This window comes from Topomyia yanbarensis, chromosome 3 (assembly GCF_030247195.1).
Source record: "Topomyia yanbarensis strain Yona2022 chromosome 3, ASM3024719v1, whole genome shotgun sequence".
Lineage (NCBI taxonomy): Eukaryota > Metazoa > Arthropoda > Insecta > Diptera > Culicidae > Topomyia > Topomyia yanbarensis.
The window spans coordinates 196,283,354-196,305,503 of record NC_080672.1 but is presented as its reverse complement, the minus strand read 5'-3'; the positions used below and the strand labels follow the sequence as shown (position 1 = coordinate 196,305,503).

Genomic DNA, 22,150 nt, shown 5'->3' with positions numbered 1-22,150 from the left:
CCTATTATTGTTGATAGAGAAACGCGACTAACTTATGAAAAGCTCGTAATAAAACAAAATAATTGTGTTGTTAAAACAAAAGTTAAAATATCTCGAGAACTACTACATTTTAGAAAATTTTTGTTAAGAGCATTTCGATTTAAAATCGCGTTTAGAATCACATTCAAAAATAAAAATAAAATTGTATTTTTGACTGCAAATAGTAACAATTATAAAAAAATGTCAAAAGTTGTTGTTAGGAAAACTTTTTTATTGAAAGGTTCTCCAGGATCCAAATACACTAAAAAAGTTGCTTTTACGTCTTTAAAACGATAAACATTAAATTTTTGACAATTTTTGATGGGGTAACGCGAATAACTTTTAAAAAGAGTATAATTGCACGAATTGATTGTTTTTGAAGGAGCAAAATTTCAAATATCTCGAAAACTATCGCATTTTGCAATATTTTTGTTAAATGCATTTTGATTTTAAATGGTGCTTAGAATTATATTCTGTAATAGAATTACAATTTTGTATGTCTATTAGTATGAAATTTAAAAACATGTACGAAGTTATTGTTAGGAAAACTTTTTTACCGATATTTTCTCCATCATGCAATCACATTCAAAATGTTTCTTTTCTCTTTAGGTTTTCGTTAACAAAATTTAAAAAATTTAAAAAATGGGTTTTTTCGCAATTTAAATTTTATCATAAATTTTTGTTTTTTGAAAAATGATACAACATTTTTTTCAGTGTATATTTTTTTCAGACAGAAGTATTCATTCCCTGTAACTCGTTCTCAGATAGTTTTGCTGTATAAAATACAGTAATCGAACAAAAAAATTTTGAAGTTCATACACGTAGAAACGTTTACGCCCTTCTGAAAAGTTGCTCTTGAGTCAAAATAATCTTATTACCTGTGGAAAATATTTAGTCTTGCATGACGGTGAAACGTGTAAAGTTTCATTGGAATCTAAGATGGTCGGTCACGATTTTAAAGATTTTCGGACGGATCTTCGTGGAATTCCTCCCCGCCAGTATCCATCGCCATAGGCATGGCACCAACAGCGGCAGCAGAAAAATAAACTAAACGATGGGCGATTACTTATCTGCGATTAAGGCGGGTACAAAACTTTCGACTGTTTTCGTCGATAGCTCCAGATCCGCCTGAAGACAGTATAAAACTTTAACACTAATTTGAAGAGACTGAATTCCCGCGAACTGATGAAATACAACACTTTTTAACGGCCGAAAAAACGATATGAATGCTCGCGTATTCACAGTATGTACTAGCATTTCACCTTCACTGCTATGTATATAAACATCAGTGCTGTATGATCAATGTGAGTAAAACTACAGACACTTTTTTAACAGACTAGCGAAGTGTCAAAAATTGCAGCCAAACGGACTCCCAAAAAGTGCAGCCAAACGAGCATGATGGTTTTGAGAGGGGAAGTACAAGAGGAAGCCAATGTAAAGCTTATGGGAGCTTCCGTGATGCCAGTTTTCATTAATGATTGCTAGTTTTACTGGTTTTTCTCCGCTAGTCTGTTATATAAAGCGTCTGTAAGTAAAACCATATTTATTTGTAAAAAATTTAGACTTGTAATTTCAAGAAAGTTCATGTTTCAAAATCAGTTTTCATGTATAGACACTTCCAATGACCACTTGCTTTTCCAAGAATGCAAATAATTATTCTGATAGTTTGAGCCATTTCCTTTTCATGGTATTGGTTTGTATAGAACTAATTAATTCATATCTTCAGATCGAGAATCCGAATGAAACAATTCGCATGCTATAGAGAGCACTGGTAAGAGACTACACGGCTTTTGTACTATCGACAACAGTATAATCGCTAACATAGCCGAAACACTTCACACTCCCTTCCCTTTACTTAAATGCAAAGGAATACTTTGAAGTGTCTACCTATTTTATTCACGAATCGCTTTCTCTCTCTCTGTTTAAGTGGTTTAAGTGGTAGTGAAGAACATATGACCTTACCTCAGTTCACTGTTTCCAAATACGCGTTTAAATACTGGACCTGAAAATTATACTCTGTGAAAAACTCTTTTTTTCAGAAATCTGTGACCAGAAAGACATCTTTGAATTCCAAAACAAATTGAATCTTACAGTATCCTATAACTAATTATGATCACTCAATAAGGTAGAAACACCAGATAATCTTGAACGACGCCGCGGCACGCCGGCAAGAAAAGATTCACACAAAAAAATCCCATCTTTGATTTGGATGAAATTTTGTTCCAAAATAGGTAATTATGTTTTCTACCTACCGTGAAAAACTTAAGTTGCGCACCTTTAAGGAAAAAAGTTATTCGAAATAAATTTTTTTCTTGTCCAAGCTGAATTTTTTTTTCAGCGTATTTTTATCGAAAACTAAACCAATGAAAATCATAATCATTTCAGAATCCAATTTCCCACCTGCTAGTTGCCTGATATATGCAAAAAGTATCAGTGACGAATTTGGTATATATTCATAAAAAACTTGAATGAAGACTGAAAGACTACAAGACTGACGTCGGCGGTAAAACATGATGATGGGTTATGTTCACGAATCGCTTTCTCTCTCTCTGTTTAAGTGGTTTAAGTGGTAGTGAAGAACATATGACCTTACCCCAGTTCACTGTTTTCAAATACGCGTTTAAATACTGGACCTGAAAATTATATTCTGTGAAAAACTCTTTTTTTTCAGAAATCTGTGACCAGAAAGACATCTTTGAATTCCAAAACAAATTGAATCTTACAGTATCCTATAACTAATTATGATCACACAATAAGGTGGAAACACCAGATAATCTTGAACGACGCCGCGGCGCGCCGGCAAGAAAAGATTCACACAAAAAAATCCCATCTTTGATTTGGATGAAATTTTGTTCCAAAATAGGTAATTATGTTTTCTACCTACCGTGAAAAACATAAGTTGCGCACCTTTAAGGAAAAAACTGTATCGATTTTGTTGGCTATTTTCGGCAAATTTGAGACTAAGAGAAACGAAAGCAATGAAATTGAAAGACGGATAGGTATTCTAGAGCGAATCAGTTATAAACTTAGAACGGAAAACTAGAACTAGGCAGGCTCATATGGGCATGATCGAAAGGAAATGTGAAGAATTCTTTGCCTTATGCAGAGTAGGAGTTGGGCGTTGCACCCAAGTCTACCGCATGGTCTATGGTAGAACATAACTCATCATCATGTTTTACCGCCGACGCCGGCAAAAAATTCTTCACAAATCCTCGCCTAGAACGACCATGCGATCATTCTTCTCCCTTTCTGCTAGCATCAAGCCGTGACGTATGCATTCAATCGACACCAAGCTATCGGTGTCGCACCGATCCTATTGTGATTGAACTACTTATTGATTTTTTCGTTCCGCACACACGGATGGCTGATAGCAATTAATGACACAGCTCAGCTAGCAGAAATCGAATTTTTTATCTACTTTTTTACCAACTAGTTTATATGTTACTATGTTTTAATTGCCGCAAGGTTCTACTGTATCGATTTTGTTGGCTATTTTCGGCAAATTTGAGACTAAGAGAAACGAAAGCAAAATCAATAAGTAGTTCAATCACAATAGGATCGGTGCGACACCGATAGCTTGGTGTCGATTGAATGCATACGTCACGGCTTGATGCTAGCAGAAAGGGAGAAGAATGATCGCATGGTCGTTCTAGGCGAGGATTTGTGAAGAATTTTTTGCCGGCGTCGGCGGTAAAACATGATGATGAGTTATGTTCTACCATAGACCATGCGGTAGACTTGGGTGCAACGCCCAACTCCTACTCTGCATAAGGCAAAGAATTCTTCACATTTCCTTTCGATCATGCCCATATGAGCCTGCCTAGTTCTAGTTTTCCGTTCTAAGTTTATAACTGATTCGCTCTAGAATACCTATCCGTCTTTCAATTTCATTGCTTTCGTTTCTCTTAGTCTCAAATTTGCCGAAAATAGCCAACAAAATCGATACAGTAGAACCTTGCGGCAATTAAAACATAGTAACATATAAACTAGTTGGTAAAAAAGTAGATAAAAAATTCGATTTCTGCTAGCTGAGCTGTGTCATTAATTGCTATCAGCCATCCGTGTGTGCGGAACGAAAAAAAAATAAGTAGTTCAATCACAATAGGATCGGTGCGACACCGATAGCTTGGTGTCGATTGAATGCATACGTCACGGCTTGATGCTAGCAGAAAGGGAGAAGAATGATCGCATGGTCGTTCTAGGCGAGGATTTGTGAAGAATTTTTTGCCGGCGTCGGCGGTAAAACATGATGATGAGTTATGTTCTACCATAGACCATGCGGTAGACTTGGGTGCAACGCCCAACTCCTACTCTGCATAAGGCAAAGAATTCTTCACATTTCCTTTCGATCATGCCCATATGAGCCTGCCTAGTTCTAGTTTTCCGTTCTAAGTTTATAACTGATTCGCTCTAGAATACCTATCCGTCTTTCAATTTCATTGCTTTCGTTTCTCTTAGTCTCAAATTTGCCGAAAATAGCCAACAAAATCGATACAGTAGAACCTTGCGGTAATTAAAACATAGTAACATTTAAGGAAAAAAGTTATTCGAAATAAATTTTTTTCTTGTCCAAGCTGAATTTTTTTTCAGCGTATTTTTATCGAAAACTAAACCAATGAAAATCATAATCATCTCAGAATCCAATTTCCCACCTGCTAGTTGCCTGATATATGCAAAAAGTATCAGTGACGAATTTGGTATATATTCATAAAAAACTTGAATGAAGACTGAAAGACTGCAAGACTGGCGTCGGCGGTAAAACATGATGATGAGTTATGTTCTATCAAAGACCATGCGGTAGACTTGGGTGTAACGCCCATCTCCAACTTAGCAGAAGGCAAAGGCCTCCACATTTTCTTTCAATCATATCCACATGAGCCTGCCTAGACCAAGTTTTCCGTTCTAAGTTTATAACTGATTCGTTCTAGAATACCTATCCGTCTTTCAATTTCATTACTTTCGTTTTTCTTAGTCTTAAATTTGCCGAAAATAGCTAAAATCGATACAGTAGAACCTTGCGGCAATTGAATTACTGTCTTTCAAACAGATTGGAAGACTGCAGTTCAGTTGTTCATCATCAATTGACAAACTTTTCTAAAACTTTTTTATGTCTGGAGCAGCTGCACAAAAATAAAAACTTCGCAAGCTTGTGTAGATTCCAGTCAAAATATGAATTAAGCGCAGCATGACATTTTTGAAAAAACTGATTTTTAAAATCATAAAATTTTGCAATATTTTTGCTCATATTTTACATAAATCGTGTTGACAATCCACAAAGTCTTCTTCAATAGACGCAAATAATCAGTTTTGATAGAATCGTAATGTTGTGAGTGATAAATTCAACAAAAATGAAGCAAATATTTAGAAAAACGTGAATTTCAGTGAAACTTTATAATAATCGCTATAATTTTGTTATTTGAAGACATAGAGCTTAAATATCTTCAACAATTTTTGGTAGTTTTGAACGTTCTAAAACTGCTGAAGACACCAAACCTCTGGGATGCTAAATAAAAAAAGTTAACATCGCAGCACCACCTATGTGGTGAAAATTCAACCTAATTTACATCATCAAAATAAGGTGCACATAAAACCAAGATACTTTGCTGTACATAGCAACTGCACTCCCAAAGCTTTAGAAGTTTTGTCTTGTTAATTTATTAGGCGTATTAACTTGAATTAATTTTGTTCACTGGCGCCACCATGTGGTAGAATTTTGCATTTCTCAAATTAGAAAAGAAAGTATTTTTTGCTACTCTACAACTTTGTAGAATATCATATTGCTCCATCTATTACCGATTTACAGATAGCAGCATTACCTTTAAATTACTTGGCTCACTACTGCCACCATGCGGAGTCATTTTATTCCTCTACAAGTTTGTGGAACATCATAACTTTCTATCTCTCATCGTTTCAGAGATATATGAGTTTTTCTCAACTTTGTACCACCGTTACGCGTGGTTCACATGCTTGAGATGAGCGGAGTTCGCCCTTTGCGAATGTTAAGCAGCAGTATCCAACTTCAAACGTTAATAACTCTTTATCGGTTAGTTGGATTGTCTTACAGTCTTCGACAAACTTGTTTGGCATATCTTCAAAAGCTTAACTCCTTCGTATGTCCGTGTTTGGACGTTTACAGCGACCTCTAGCGGCGATTTTGTGAACTGCTAGTGTTTCCCCATACATTTTGGCCAAAAATCCCATACTTATGGGGGACGGGTTAGCGTTAACCGATTTCGCTCAAATTTAGACAGTGTCATTTTTTCATGATTTTGAACGACGCTAGCTAGGGGGTGTAGATTAGTGATTTCCAAAATGGTCGTTTTATTGTCACCCTAATGTGCAATGTAATAAAGTCCGATGCTAAATAGTATTATAGTTTTTTTTTCAATTTTGAGTATCTTAATGGAAAAATGAAAAGAAGGAAGTTTAACAAATACAGCACATGACGTACTGTTTCCTGCCGTTTATGATGATTTGAAAACCTCTTATTTTAATATTTATAACTATAATAAAAAGATTTGTAAGTATTATGATGGAGAGACGAATGCAGAAATGTGTTTTCCCTATTTAATCCGGAGTACTTCCGGTCTCTTCTGGAGTTTGTGCTAATTATTAAAGAATCTTTCTATATACATTTGCAAATTTGTTCGAGCTTAGATGTCTATTCTTTGTGATTAAATAGTTTATTTTAGTTTCTCTTCACTTTACCACAGAATTTTAAAAATGGTGGTATTACATCGGGATTGAGCGAGGACACGCTGGGTGGAGTACTAAAGGGTGCAGTTGCGCAATATTTGGCATTGGAAATGTCTCGTGGAAATTCTAGAGACAACCGCGCAGTTTCACGATACCTTCCGTGGTTGAACAACGCGCCATCTTCTTTGCAACAAGGGTATAATTGTTAAGTCTAACTCTTTGCACAATAATTTTCTTAATGTTTTATATTTTAGCCCGAAGGAATTTACTGATTGTGTTGGCCATATGCGATTATTGTCATGGTTACTGATGGGTTCTTTAACGCACAGCGCTTTGATGGGTAAACGTGGTGGTCCAATCGGACAGCACGGAGCAGCAGTTCACTACCATCTTCAACACCCAGTAAACACTGTTTCACAACCCGTGCCACAGGAATCAAGCTGCCATATTGCCGACCACATTCAAGTCATATTTGCTGGATTCGCCGAGCAATCGAAGACTTCTGTTCTACATATGACATCACTTTTTCATGCTTTCACACTATGTCAATTGTGGACAGTGTATTTAGAACAAACTGCGTGTGCTGCAGCACCATCGACTGAATCGCACAATATTACAATGGGTATATTATTTGAATTTTGGGCAAAAGTCACGCCCTGCATACTGCAGTTGGTTTCACATTCAAAGGTAATATAACAATTTAAATATCATTTATTCGTTTATTTATTGGTGTATGTTGTTCGGAGGTTTTCGTTAGTTATCCTCATAGAGATAAAGATATGCGAAGAAAATAATAAAATAACAATTCAGTTGCACAGTGGTCTGAATCGAGAAAGTAGAATGACAAAATTATTTGTGACTTATCTACTGGGTCTAGAGCTTTTAAGCCTTAGTGTAATCTGTGTCAATTGAGGCATCTTTTGAGATAGGTAACATTCAGGTGACTTTATTTGTTTATACGATCTGAAAATAATTTTCGAAATAAGTCTAGTCTAGTCTAGTCTAGTCTACACATACACAGCCAATACATGTAGGGATCCTGGAAAATTGCAGACGTTTTCTTGTCATTATTAATGTTTGTGGCACATATTGAATATGACACAAGCATTAAAGCGGCCAGGCCAACTGTGCAGCGTACAAAATAAAGATGATTCAAAATTATACGGCAATCAAATTATTCATTCAATGAATAGTTTAATCAACGGATTATTTTGAACCTTGAATAAGGACAAAACGTGGACAACCGTAACGAAATAAGATGAGAAAGTATTATTAACCGTTTCGCGAAATTGTAGCATAACCTTTTCTAAGCAACTTTGCGGAAGACGTCGTTTACAATTGGTTTTAATTTTCCAGATATTAGAATGTTATATCAGAGACTAACTGAGACGGCCGACTCACGAGTTTCCCATGGTTCATGTAGTACTAGAGGTCCCTCGAAATGTCAAATAGAAAACACGTTGCTAATCAAGCATGCTTTGCTTATGCAGTTGTTTGTTTATTGTTTGTTTATTCGTTGACAACAATGCTTTCTGCACAGAAAATCTTTTATTCACATCACTAATTTTAACGGAGAGCTAGACCCGAATTGTGTGTATTTAATTAGCTTATGCTTTCGGATCTTCTATAGCAGGATAAATCTTAAAAGGGACGATATTTTAATACCACCCCAATCTTCAGGAATTCAATTCAATCAATAACTCCAAAAAGGGACTTAGCGCTAGTCTCACCAGTGAGACATTTATTTCATGTATTTATTGACGCTTAATATTAGCTTTAAAGTGAACTAAACAGGTACGTGTTGATCCTAGATTCAACTACAAACAATGGGAATAAAATATTATCAAATGGGATCAGGTTTTCTTGTCTCCTTTGCTATAAGGGATTTTTTTTAATAAAATCGAAAATTTACATTTTAAAGGTACCGGAACAGCAAGTAGTGCTTAAAACAGTGCACTAACCCGGCAAAGAGAGCAACACCTCGTACGGAATATCGAAAGGCATATGTGTGTCAATTTTGGTATCGATGGATTTTTTGGACTCTTTAGATTACTTTAGAATAATTTGAATTTAAATTTGGCCACAATTGATCTTTCTACGACAAAAAAGTCGGAGCAAGTACTACAAAAAATTGGAAATTTCCAATATTTGTGAAGAACTCAAAATCTGGCGCGATAGGTCACGCATAATATTATGTTAAATTCTTTGGATTGATGTAGGCAACCAATTTCTAGTTCAGATCGTACCAATCACTCGGAGTGATCGGTTGAGTTTATCTTATTCTCGTTCTGGCCCGTGATTGCCTGGAAAATAAGTGCTCGGCCTATGCCACCCGGATCTTTCTTTCAATCTCGGCCTCAGCCATCCGGCTCCAATCGTATTTCGCTACCCCAGCGATAGTTCACGCGAGTGCAGTGTTAATTCTCCCGATCAGTAGTGCGAATATCAAGTGCATCGAAAGTCGCTTCCCTACGGCTCCGTCCCACCCCAAGGGGCCGCGGAGCCGCCAAAGGGTCACTCCCGACCCAATTTGGCAAAATTCCAAGCCTACTACGGCATTTCCGCGAGAAAATTGGACATCGAAAGTTTTACCAGGTAACAGGAGCGCAGACTCACAAGTAGGTAAACAACTCGCGCCTCCACCGAAACATCAATTTCAAATCGATAAACGCGACCGCGCCTCCACCAAACCAAATATTCAAACTAAGTGAAAAACTTGCGTCTCCACCAAATCGAATTTTCAAACCTAGTGAAAAACTTGCGCCCCCATTAAATTGCCGACCGTCGGCGATTTGTATGAGTGTGAAGCAGCGAACCCTCGTGTCGAACCGGTGCTCGTGTGTGTAGTGACTTGTACGAGAGTTTTGTGATGAACCCCACCAACAATAACAAAATGCCGCGCCCCCTCCCCCGATTGGGGCGGGGAACCACCCCTTAGTCGATCTCTCCCCGGCTACATGAACTCCGGGGACGTAATTGACCAACAGACCCTACTATTAAGAGCAATCGACGAGCCAGAAAACACGGAACAACCACTCCCCGCCGATCCCTTCCTTATCCTGAAATCGGTACAGGCAGTGCTTGAGACTGACCCCAGAAACCTGGTGAGCGCAACAAAAGAGGCAAAGGGATACAGATACGTATTGAGAACCCGATCCAAGAAAACCTATATAGCACTACAGAAAATGAACCAGCTCATAGGCGGCCAAAAGGTGGAGATCATCCCCCACCCAACACTCAACATAGTACAAGGCGTTATCTACGATCCCGACACAAAAGACGTAGAAGAAGCTAGACTCCTGGAAGAGCTGAAGACTCAGGGGGTCACGAACGTTTGGAGAATTACAAAAATGGTCGACAAAAAACTGACCAACACACCACTGGTTATCCTATCATTCTCTGGTTCCATCCTTCCGGAGCACGTGTATATTGGTCTACTGCGCACCAGTATTCGCCCGTACTACCCACTGCCGATGATGTGCTTCAAGTGCGGGCACTTCGGGCACGGCAGTCGTTTCTGCCCCAACCCCGCCGCCTGCCTGAACTGCAGCAAACAACACGAAACATCAAAGGAAAACCCCTGTGTCAACCCAAGCCTCTGTATCAACTGCGGACAAGGACACTCGACACGTAGCCGGGAGTGTCCCAAATTTATTGAGAAGGAAATGATCACCAAAGCAAAAATCGACAACAACATCACCTATCCCGAAGCCAGAGCCCTAATAACCAAACGATCGCAAATCCCAACCTATCCCAGTACCATCAAAGGAAACACCAAGGACGACGAAAAGGACACAATCATAGCCCAGCTACAAAAAGAACTAGCAACCCTGAAGAAAAGCAAAGCTCAAAGCGCGGAAGACAATATTTATTTATTGTCGTCAAACAAGAGTAGACCGTTTTGTTACAACGATAAAATATAGTATACACTTAAAACATAAAATACTAATAACTAAACTAAACACTATCTGGTTTACATAGCACTACTTTAGGATGTTCTTTATAAGCGAATAGAATTGAAATATTTTTTTAATTTGCTTTTTGTCATTGTTAAGTCAATAGCTTCGCAGTGCTTGTTGTAAGTTGCCATCATCTGATTTAATGGTCCAAACTTGGCATAATTTGTACGATAATTGTTTGTTATAAATGTATTTCGGATTCGTAACTGCCGGGAAGGTATATAAAAATTAAGTTTAGATAGAAGTTCGACTGAATCAATACGACACGAAATTATATCGTTTAGAAATGAAACCATTGCATATTCTCGGCGCTCTTTTAGTGTTTGGATGTTAATGAGCATACAGCGAGCTTTATAAGATGGGAGAGGAAATCGTGTCCAACCTATTTTGCGAAGTGCAAACAATAAAAATTGCCTTTGTACTGATTCTATTCTTTCTTCATGTGTGATTGAGAAAGGTGACCAAACTATGCTACAATATTCCAGTATTGACCTTACATACGAGATGTATAATGTTTTAATTGTATATGGATCATTAAAATTGTAACTAAAACGCTTTATAAATCCAAGCATGTTATTTGCTCTATTGATGATTGTGTTGTAATGGTCAATGAATGTTAATTTTGAATCTAGAATGACTCCCAAATCTTTAACTCTTTCGCACTTTTGTACCACTTGATTTCCTAGAGTGATTGAAATGTCAGGTGTATTTCGTTTCCTACTAAAAGTTATTGCATTACATTTTTTTACGTTTAGTTGCAGAAGGCTTTTGTTACACCAGAGGTAAAACATATGTATTTCTTTCTGTAATATCTTTATGTCTTGTTCGTTCCTAATTTATAAAAAGAGCTTCATGTCGTCGGCATAGATAAGAACTTTTATGTTTTTGAGAATGTATGATATGTCGTTTACGAATAAAATGAACAAAAGAGGGCCTAGATGGGAGCCTTGAGGAACTCCTGATGTGACTTGAATGGGATTCGATTTCTTCCCTTTAAATCTAACTATTTGTTGACGGTTAGTTAAATATGATTCGAGCCATTTGAGAAGACCTGATTCAATTCCTAATTTTTTCAGTTTGAATAATAGCAAGGGTATGTCGATACGATCAAATGCCTTGCTAAAGTCCGTGTAAAGAGCTTCAGTGTAGTTTCCATTCTCCATTGCAATCAATGAGTAGTTAACGAATTCTAGTAAATTTGTATTAGTTGAACGTCCTTTGAAGAACCCATGCTGCATGTTAGTAATTCTGTTTTTGATTTGATTGAATAGTTTTTCGTTAACGATTGCTTCAAAGAGTTTAGGCATACATGACATAATGGCAATTCCACGGTAGTTACATATGACAGATTTTTTGCCACTTTTAAAAATGGGTACCAGGTACGAGCTTTTCCATAAATTGGGGAAAATGCCAGATTCAAGCGACATGTTAAAAAGCCAAAACAGAGGAGCTGTGAGTTCCAACGCTAAGTTCTTCATAAATACGGGTGGGATCCCGTCAGGTCCAGAACCTTTGGAGGCATCTAGTTTGTTTAGAGCCTCCGTAATATCTTGCACACTGATATGATTGACGCCAATGTCTGTGGTGAATTCTGGGAAGAAACCGAAATATTCGCGATCACGATCTTCTTCAGAAAATGTGGTATAGATGTCTTGAAAGAAGGTTGCGAAAAGATTGCAGATTTGTTCCGCGTTGACACCGACATTTTCTGTAAGTTTCATTTTTGAAGGGAAGTTTTCCGATTTTAAATTATTTTTAACATGATTAAAGAAATTTTTTGGGCAAGATTTTATTTGAAGTTCGGTTTTTGAGTTATACTCTTCAAATGCTATTTTAATGGATAGGTTTAGTTGATCGCAAATGTCCAAATAGTTAAATAAGTTCCTTTCATTTCTGATTTTTTTATACTTTTTGTGGGCCTTTTGTTTACGATTTTTTAAATTTTTAATTTGCTCGTTATACCAAACTGGATATTTTGTGTTGCCTTGTCGCCTAATTTTTTTCAGTGGTACTTGTTCAACTATTATATCAAACAATTTTGTGTAAAAGACGTCTACTGAATTTTCGATACTTGTTTCATTTCTAAACAAAGTTTGCCAATCTATACTGCTTAGTCTTTGTTTTATGTTGTCAAAATTTGCCAATTGAAATTGAAAGGCCTCTTCGTACTCGCAGTCATCGGGTCTTTTGTTATCATGTACAAATACAGAAAACTCTTTTGCTGTATGAAACGCTTCATTTTTCCATAGTGGAGTTAATGATTCGGTGACACAGAAGTCTTCAAGAATGTTTGTGAATAATAAATCTAAATAACAGTTTTGCTGATTTCTAACATGATTAATTTGGTTAAGTCCTAAACTTGCAGTTTTGTCAAATATGGCCTGCAGAGTTTCGTTATCCCCAACGACTGGAAGTAGAATGCTTTCATTTTCAGTGTCTGGAAAGAAGTCAATGCTTCGTTGATTGAAGTCACCATAAATATGAACTTTTACCTCTGGGGGGAGCTTGGTTATAATGTCTTCGGCAATAAGAAAAAACTTTTCAAATGTATCTTTGCGGGCATTATTTGGGGGGAAGTACACAGAGGCAAATATATGTGTTTCACCTGGCAGATGGGTTTTAACCCACACATGCTCAAATTCTTTAAATTTCCTTGTAGTAATGATTTCTGCATTAAATTTTGATGTAATTGCTATTAAAACTCCCCCTCCTGACTTCTTTTCAGACATATGAATGTCTCGGTCAGCTCTAAACACATTGTAGCTGTTCCCGAAAACTTCTTCACTTCTAACACTTTCGTCCCAACTAGTTTCTGTAGCCAAAATAATTGTATAGGAGCTACTTAAAATATTCTTGTGAATTTCATTCATTTTCGATGCACTTTTCATTCTATTAAAATTTTGACAGTAAATTAAAATTTCTACTGACGACTCTACTTGAGGAATCGAGATTACCTCTTTTTGTTGTCGTTCAAATGGCGTCGAATCTTGGCAAACTGCGGTGTCCTCGTCATTTCCTTCTTCTAGGGAATGCGTCAATGTCGTCGAAAACACGAATGTTGAGAATGGCACGCCTTACACAAAACTGTTGACAAGCGCTCCGATGTTGGGTGCATTTGCATCGTCGACCGTGGTAAATCATCCACTGGATAGGGATTCAATGTCGGTCCTCTTTGAAACTGAATTGTTGGCCTATAGTTCGTGGGGGGTCCTGAGAAATGATCTTTTGCAGCCGCAAGAAGCACTCTATCCGGTGGCAGGAAACTATTGTTGTAGTGACTACTCGTATGGTTTTTGTTATAGTGGGTGTTGCCGGCCCTAAATGTGATTCTGCCATTAGTATTATTCGTATGGTTACTATTAACTGGCTGTCGTGAGTGGCGCGCTGCTTGCTCTTGATCAGGTCGAGGAAAATTTGTGGTGCTTTTGTTTTTTTCATTAACGTTATTATTATTATTTCGCCTCGATCTTTTTTTACGTCTTCTAGCCTTTTCGGCCTGTTTTTGCTGGTTCAGGTTTCTTAATTTGCGTGCATCGTAATCGCTCCAGTCTGCTTTCCATACTTTTCTTGTACCCAAAAAGCGCCAACCTGAGTTATCGATATTTTTGTCGTTATTTAATTCGGCTTCCAAACTGGGGCATGAATCAAGCGATGATGTAGCGTTTTGACTTGCCGTTATGTTTGATGAAAGCGCCTTAAGTTCGTCGAGGATATCAATAGTTAGCGCAGAATTTGTGAAGTTTTGACTGGTGGATATGTTCGCTGACAGAGACTTAAGCTCGTCTAGAATATCAATCCCCAGCGTCGGGTTTGACGTCATAGTAATACTAGCCGCTGTGTCCAGAGACAGTTGATTAAGCTGGTTTATTTCATCATTCATGGTGCGCAGTTCAGCTGATAGCTCTGACGTTACCGTTTTCAGCGTGCTATAGACATTATTTTTCGTTGTCGTCATTGCTGTATCGAATAGCGAGGTAATCAATATTCTTAAGGAACACTGTGCCAAGCAGGCCAAACAGCTGCAAGCAGCCTCCGCCGAAATAGCCAAACTCCGACAAGCTGTAACCGAGCTCTACAAACATCAGTCCGCTCACACCTCGGAGAACACCAACAAAAACGCTTTTACGGGAACGTAAGCCAAAAAGGGCAAGTTTATTGAACCAACCTCCGCAGCGGGTACTTCTATCGGCCCGTTCAGCCTGTCCGAACCTAGAAGATCCAATCGCCAAAAAGAAAAAGACTCCCGAAAAAGTGGCACTGATAAATCCAGAAGCCCCAACTCCAAAGCAACTCCCGACATGACTCTGCTAACACCCAACAATGCACAATCGTCTGAACTCTCGATCGAAGCAGATCGTTTTCTTGTGCTGTGCATAGAGTAGATCAATATAAATATATACATTGTGAAGGCCAGTCATTGTTTGCGGCAGGCTTTGTTCGCCGGTGCCTAGGTTGGTGAAGTGAATAGTTCAATAGCCGGACAAGCCGCTATATAAGCTAAGTATCTTTTTTTCTCATTTCTCTTTCCCCCGATCTGTCGCTACTTCTTAGATCCCTTTCCCCTGAATATAAGTTTCATCTCTCGTTTACACCACGTGCTATCCTCGTGCCTAAATGGCCGAGGGCGAAGTAACATTGGATGGGAATGATATTCCCATGGATATACCGGATAAACCCGAAATTACTCCCTCCCCTGATTCCCCCAGTCCTCCTCGTATTAAAACATACCCACCCAGTTCAACTGGGCCCTGGGTGGTCTATTTCCGGCCCATTACGAAATCGCTTAATATTTTAGAGATCTCACGGGAGCTGACTGCTAACTACCCGGCCGTAGCTCAGATAACACGTGTTAGAGCTAATAAGATACGCATATTAGTGAATGACCTCGACCAGGCAAACCAGATTGCTCGCAGCGAGCGCTTTACAAAGCAATTTAAGGTGTATATACCTTGTTTGGCAGTGGAGATCGACGGGGTCGTTGCTGAACCGGGTTTGAAGTGCGAAGACGTGTTGAAGTATGGAGTTGGTTGCTTTAAGGACCCCTCACTTGAACATGTGAAGATTCTGGAATGCAAGCAATTGTATTCAGCAAAAACTGAGAATAATAAGACAACTTATTCATTGTCAGACTCGATTCGGGTGACTTTCTCCGGGTCTTCCCTCCCCAACTATGTCCTCCTGGATAAGGTTCGTCTACCGGTTCGCCTGTTTGTACCGCGGGTAATGAACTGCAGCAATTGCAAGCAGCTGGGCCACACAGCCACCTATTGTGGCAATAAGAAAAGGTGCGGCAAATGCGAGGGAGAACATGAGGATGACTCTTGCAGTGGAGAAACTGAGAAGTGCATTTACTGCGGGGGCCTTCCGCATGATCTTAAATCATGCACCGCGTACAAACAGCGCGGGGATAAAATTAAGCGCTCCCTTAAGGAACGCTCAAAGCGCTCTTATGCAGAAATTCTTAAGAATGCTTCGCCATCTGTCCCTTCCGAAAATTCCTTTGCTCTTTTGGCTGGCGTTGAGCAAGAATCTGACGACCCACAAGAGGGAACATCTTTGGTTAACCCAGGGGAGTCCAGGAAGAGGAAAAATCAAGCTTCCCCTAGATTGCCTCGTAAGGGTGCCAAGGTGTCGTCCACTCAGAGTGCGCCAACTACAATCAATAAATCCAACGGAAGTGATGCACAAAAGCCGAAGCAATTTGCTCCAGGACTTGGAAATTTTAATTCTAACAAGGAGTACCCACCACTTCCAGGGACACCAAAAACCCCAAGTGTTCCCTTTTTTCAAACAAATACTCAGTCCAGTAGCGGACTAATGAAATTTTCTGACATAGTGGACTTAATTTTCACAGCTTTCAATGTTACTGATCCTCTTAAAAGCATTCTGATACATTTTCTCCCTATGGTGCAAACATTTTTGAAACAGTTGACTGCTAAATGGCCCCTCCTTGCAGCGATCGTATCCTTCGATGGCTAAGTCATCAAACGAGGTCACTGATTCGATCACTGTCCTACAGTGGAATTGCAGAAGTATCCTCCCGAAAATCGATTCCTTCAAATTCTTACTAAACAGTTTAAAATGCGATGTTTTCGCATTATGTGAAACTTGGTTAACTCCCGATATAAATCTCAACTTCCACGACTTTAATATAATCCGTCTGGATCGAGAAAACCCTTATGGAGGAGTACTTTTGGGGATCAAAAAGTGCTATTCTTTCAACCGAATTAACCTCCCTTCGACACCAGGCATTGAAATTGTCGCTTGTCAAGTTCTAATCAAAGGTAAAGACCTTTGCATTGCTTCCATCTACATTCCTCCTAGAGCCTCGGTAGGGCACCGAACGCTTTGTAATATCACGGAATCCTTACCGGCACCGCGGCTAGTTCTGGGAGACTTTAACTCGCACGGTACGATATGGGGCTGTCTTCATGATGATAATAGATCAACATTAATCCAAGATCTTTGCGATAATTTCAACATGACCATCTTAAACACGGGAGAAATGACGCGGATTCCTACACCACCAGCACGCGCAAGCGCGTTGGATTTGTCGCTTTGCTCGACATCGCTACAGTTAGATTGCATGTGGAAGGTGATCCCCTGATCCCCACGGTAGCGATCATTTGCCTATCGTGATTTCAATTGCTAACGGTTCAAGACCATCGGAAACAATCAATGTCTCGTATGACCTCACACGGAACATTGATTGGAAGAGTTACGCGACCGCGATATCCGTTAAAATCGAATCCACTCAAGAACTTCCTCCGGAGGAAGAGTACAGGTTTTTGGCTGGCTTGATTCTCGACAGTGCGAATCAAGCTCAGACTAAACCAGTACCCAGCGCGAATACCCATGGACGGTCTCCCACCCTGTGGTGGGATAAAGAGTGCTCAGAGCTGTACGCGGAAAAGTCCACTGCATATAAGGCCTTCCGGGAAGACGGGTTACCCGCTAGCTATCTACAGTACGCGTCGTTAGAAAGGCGAATGAAGAGTCTAATGAAAGCCAAAAAACGCAGTTATTGGCGCCGGTTCGTCGACGGGTTAACGAGAGAAACAGCGATGAGCACTCTTTGGGGTACTGCTCGACGTATGCGTAACCGTAATAGTACCAACGAGAACGTGGAATATTCAAACCGTTGGATATTCGCTTTCGCCAAGAAGATCTGTCCGGACTCTGTCCCGATACAGAAAACGTGCCGCGCCGCGTCTCCTCCCGATACCGCGAACGAAACACCGTTTTCGATGGTGGAGTTCTCACTTGCTCTCTTATCGTGCAACAATAACGCCCCAGGGTTAGACAGAATTAAATTCAACTTGCTGAAGAATCTGCCTGACACTGCAAAAAGGCACTTGTTGAATTTATTTAACAAGTTTCTTGAGGGTAACATTGTCCCTTATGAATGGAGGCAAGTGAAGGTCATCGCCATCCAAAAACCAGGAAAACCAGCCTCCGACCACAATTCGTATCGGCCGATTGCAATGCTGTCCTGTATTCGGAAGTTATTCGAGAAAATGATCTTGTTTCGCCTCGACAATTGGGTTGAAGCAAATGGCTTACTGTCAGATACACAATTTGGCTTCCGCAAAGGCAAAGGGACGAACGATTGCCTTGCGTTGCTTTCTACAGAAATCCAAATGGCCTATGCTAACAAAGAGCAGATGGCATCAGTCTTCTTGGATATTAAGGGGGCTTTTGACTCAGTTTCTATCAACATTCTGTCAGAGAAGCTGCACCAGCATGGTCTTTCGCCAATTTTAAATAACTTTTTGCTAAACCTGTTGTCTGAAAAGCACATGCACTTTTCGCATGGCGATTTAACAACATCGCGATTTAGCTACATGGGTCTTCCCCAGGGCTCATGTCTAAGTCCCCTGCTCTACAATTTCTACGTGAATGACATTGACGATTGTCTTGCCAATTCATGCACGCTAAGGCAACTTGCAGACGACGGGGTGGTCTCTGTCACAGGGCCCAAAGCTGCCGACTTGCAAGGACCATTACAAAATACCTTGGACAATTTGTCTGCTTGGGCTCTTCAGCTGGGTATTGAGTTCTCCACGGAGAAAACTGAGTTGGTTGTTTTTTCTAGGAAGCGTGAGCCGGCGCAACTCCAGCTTCTATTAATGGGTGTAACGATCAATCAGGTTTTCACATTTAAATATCTCGGGGTATGGTTCGACTCTAAAGGTACCTGGGGATGTCACATTAGGTATCTGAAACAGAAATGCCAACAAAGGATCAATTTTCTCCGAACAATAACTGGAACATGGTGGGGTGCCCACCCAGGAGACCTGATCAGGTTATACCAAACAACGATATTGTCGGTGATGGAGTACGGGTGTTTCAGTTTCCGCTCCGCTGCGAACATACACTTCATCAAACTGGAGAGAATCCAGTATCGTTGCTTGCGCATTGCCTTGGGTACGATGAGTCTCGAAGTGCTGGCGGGCGTTCTTCCGCTAAAAAATCGATTTTGGGAACTCTCATATCGATTGCTCATCCGATGCGACATTCTGAACCCGTTGGTGATTGAAAACTTCGAGAGGCTCGTCGAGCTTAATTCTCAAACCCGATTTATGGCCTTGTACTTCGACTACATGGCACAGAGCATTAACCCTTCTTCATATACTCCCAACCGTGTTCGTTTCCTAGATACTTCTAATTCTACTGTATTCTTCGACACATCCATGAAGGAAGAGATTCGTGGAATCCCGGACCATATACGCCCGCAAGTGATCCCCAACATATTTTATAATAAATTCCGAGAAGTCGACTGCGACAAAATGTTCTACACTGACGGATCAAATCTCGATGGGTCCACTGGCTTCGGTATCTTCAACAATACTATCACCGCTTCATTCAAGCTCAATGATCCCGCTTCAGTTTACGTCGCAGAGTTAGCTGCAATTCAGTACACCCTTGGGATCATCGACACTCTGCCCACAGATCACTACTTCATCATTTCGGACAGCCTCAGCTCCATCGAGGCTCTTCGTGCGATGAAGCCCAAAAAGCAATTCCCATATTTCCTGGGGAAGATACGGGAGTCCTTGTGTACGTTATCTGAAAAATCTTATCAAATTACCTTTGTTTGGGTCCCCTCTCATTGCTCTATTCCGGGCAATGAAAAGGCCGACTCATTAGCAAAGGTGGGCGCATTAAATGGTGACATATATGAAAGACCAATCTGCTTCAACGAATTTTTTAGTATTTGTCGTCAGAGGACACTCAGCAGTTGGCAAACCTCGTGGAGCAATGGTGAACTTGGACGATGGCTACATTCCATTATCCCAAAGGTATCAACGAAGCCTTGGTTCAGGGGGATGGATGTGGGTCGGGATTTTATTCGTGTAATGTCCCGACTTATGTCCAACCACTACACCTTGGATGCGCATTTGCGGCGTATTGGGCTTGCGGAGAGTAGTCTGTGCGCTTGTGACGAGGGCTATCACGACATCGAGCACGTTGTCTGGGTATGCGCCGGGTACTTGGACGCCAGGTCTCAGTTAAAGGATTCCCTTCGGGCCCGAGGTAGACCACCCAATGTCCCAGTCCGAGATATGCTGGCAAATCGTGATTTTCCCTATATGTCCCTTATTTATACTTTCATAAAAACGATAAATATCCCAATTTAGCCCCTCGCTTTTTATTTCTCGTTTTAGAAGTTTTCTCCTGCCTTTTGGGACCGATCAGCTCCAGACTGCAACTATGTAACCGCCGTCGCACTTACCACTACGGAAACTGAAGCGAGAGCGACTCGAGGTCCGATGACTTTTGAAGGATTCCCCGCGGGTCCGAAGAATACCATCCGCCAATCCGACCTACTAGACTGAGGCGTTAATTTGTTTCGCTGATCTCCCGTTTGCCCGAAAGTTGCAAGTTTTGCTCTTCTCTCCCGGTCACCATCTACGCTTTCTCTCCCCTGTCCTTGATACAACTGCTTCTACAACCCCCTCTGAATATCTTGACCAAGCATAAGTCTCCGCTAAAAAAGTTCAAATTTGTATTCTGTATTCCTAGTTTTAAGATAGTTGTAATTTTACCTCTTTGTTAAAACTATTGTCCCCCATCTTGTAAATAGAATTGTATCCCTAGTTTTAAAACACCGGTGAATTTTCTCATAAACATTTGTTCCCCCTTTTGTGTACCAAACTATATTGTTAGTTTTAAGATAACTGTAAATATTTCCTTAAAAACTATTACTATTGAATTCCTTGTTTTAAAATTTTTCATAACAAAAAATTTTTTGCTCCCTCTCTTGTATATAGAATCTTATTTCTAGTCTTAAGATAGCTGTAAAATTTTTCTTTTTAAAAAAAATATTTCGCCATTGTAACCTCCTAGTTTTAAAATATCCAAAATGTAAAAACAAAAGAATTTGGCACCGCCAAGCTAACGCATTTGTGCCTATCAAATAAACGAAATTAATAAAAAAAAAAAAAACACCCAACAATGACTCCGCAATGTCTTGGTCCCGCTCCAGCTCAACAGCATCACTGAATAACCTAAATCAGGTACCCTCATCGGACCCTGACAACCCATTCACCATCTCGGAATAAACACAACAGCTCGCAAACGCCTAACCCGGCAGTCAGCAAACAACAAAAGCAATTAAATTCAACAGCCGAAACAAAACAAACAACTCTCCCGCGTCGACCCCGACCGGGGACGTTCCGGGTCCTCCCGATGCACCCCCGGCGGCTGTTGACGCGGGCCCGGGTTTTACCCAGGCAAGTACTTTTAGACTAAATGCAACAGCAAACAACCGACTGCCCCTAAACCCTTCCAGCCAACACCTACCAGACGGCACCCGGCCGTCAATCATCGAAACCCTGAACTACAATCACTCGCCCGACACGCCAACACGATCAATAGCACACAAAGAACTCAACAACTTGGACTCCAACCCCAAAAGCCTAGACCACAGCAACATCAACCGTTATCCCCGCCACCCAAGCCCTATAGCCGGATGCTCGTGGCACCCAGTACGGTTTCACTACGGGAACAGCGATTCGAACGAGCCGCAACGGAACATCAATACCTGTTCCACTAGTTCGTCAGCAGAATCCGTTTGTTTGGATTCACACCAGATCAGCAATAACAACAAAAACGCATACATCAAAAAAGCCCCCCTCCTCGCGCCGCCCCCGACTCGGGAGGTGCCGGAAACATCCGATGAGTCCCCGACGGTTGCCGGCGCGGGGAACCCGGGGCTTTCTCGGGTAAGTTCTACCAACCCCGTAACCCGACCGGATCTATCTGTCGCACTCTTCTCCTCTACAGAGTCCCACGGTACAAAATCAGCCGCATCATTGCAGAACGCCAGCGTTACCAAAGAAAGCAACAGACTTCAATCCACCTACAACACAACTTGCTCATCGTGCATCAAAAAGTCCACCTCCCCGCGCCGCCCCCGACTCGGGAAGTGCCGGAGACATCTGAAGAGTCCCCGACGGTTGCCGGCGCGGGGA

At 40.5% G+C, this 22,150-nt stretch overlaps 1 protein-coding gene across 10 annotated transcripts in view; it reads left to right on the top strand.

Annotated features, from left to right (window-relative positions):
* LOC131687112 (protein unc-79 homolog) overlaps positions 1–22,150 on the top strand; it is a 1,793,695-nt gene that overhangs the window by 1,611,780 nt on the left and 159,765 nt on the right. For 8 of the 10 annotated variants that reach the window (XM_058971154.1, XM_058971155.1, XM_058971161.1 and 5 more), the window contains 2 exons: positions 6,711–6,910; positions 6,969–7,401. The exons of 1 other annotated variant lie outside the window; for it this stretch is intronic. In XM_058971154.1, the coding sequence (XP_058827137.1) occupies positions 6,711–6,910; positions 6,969–7,401 (633 nt within the window). The remainder of the gene's footprint in view (positions 1–6,710; positions 6,911–6,968; positions 7,402–22,150) is intronic. One more of the 10 variants, XM_058971157.1, reaches the window with a different exon arrangement.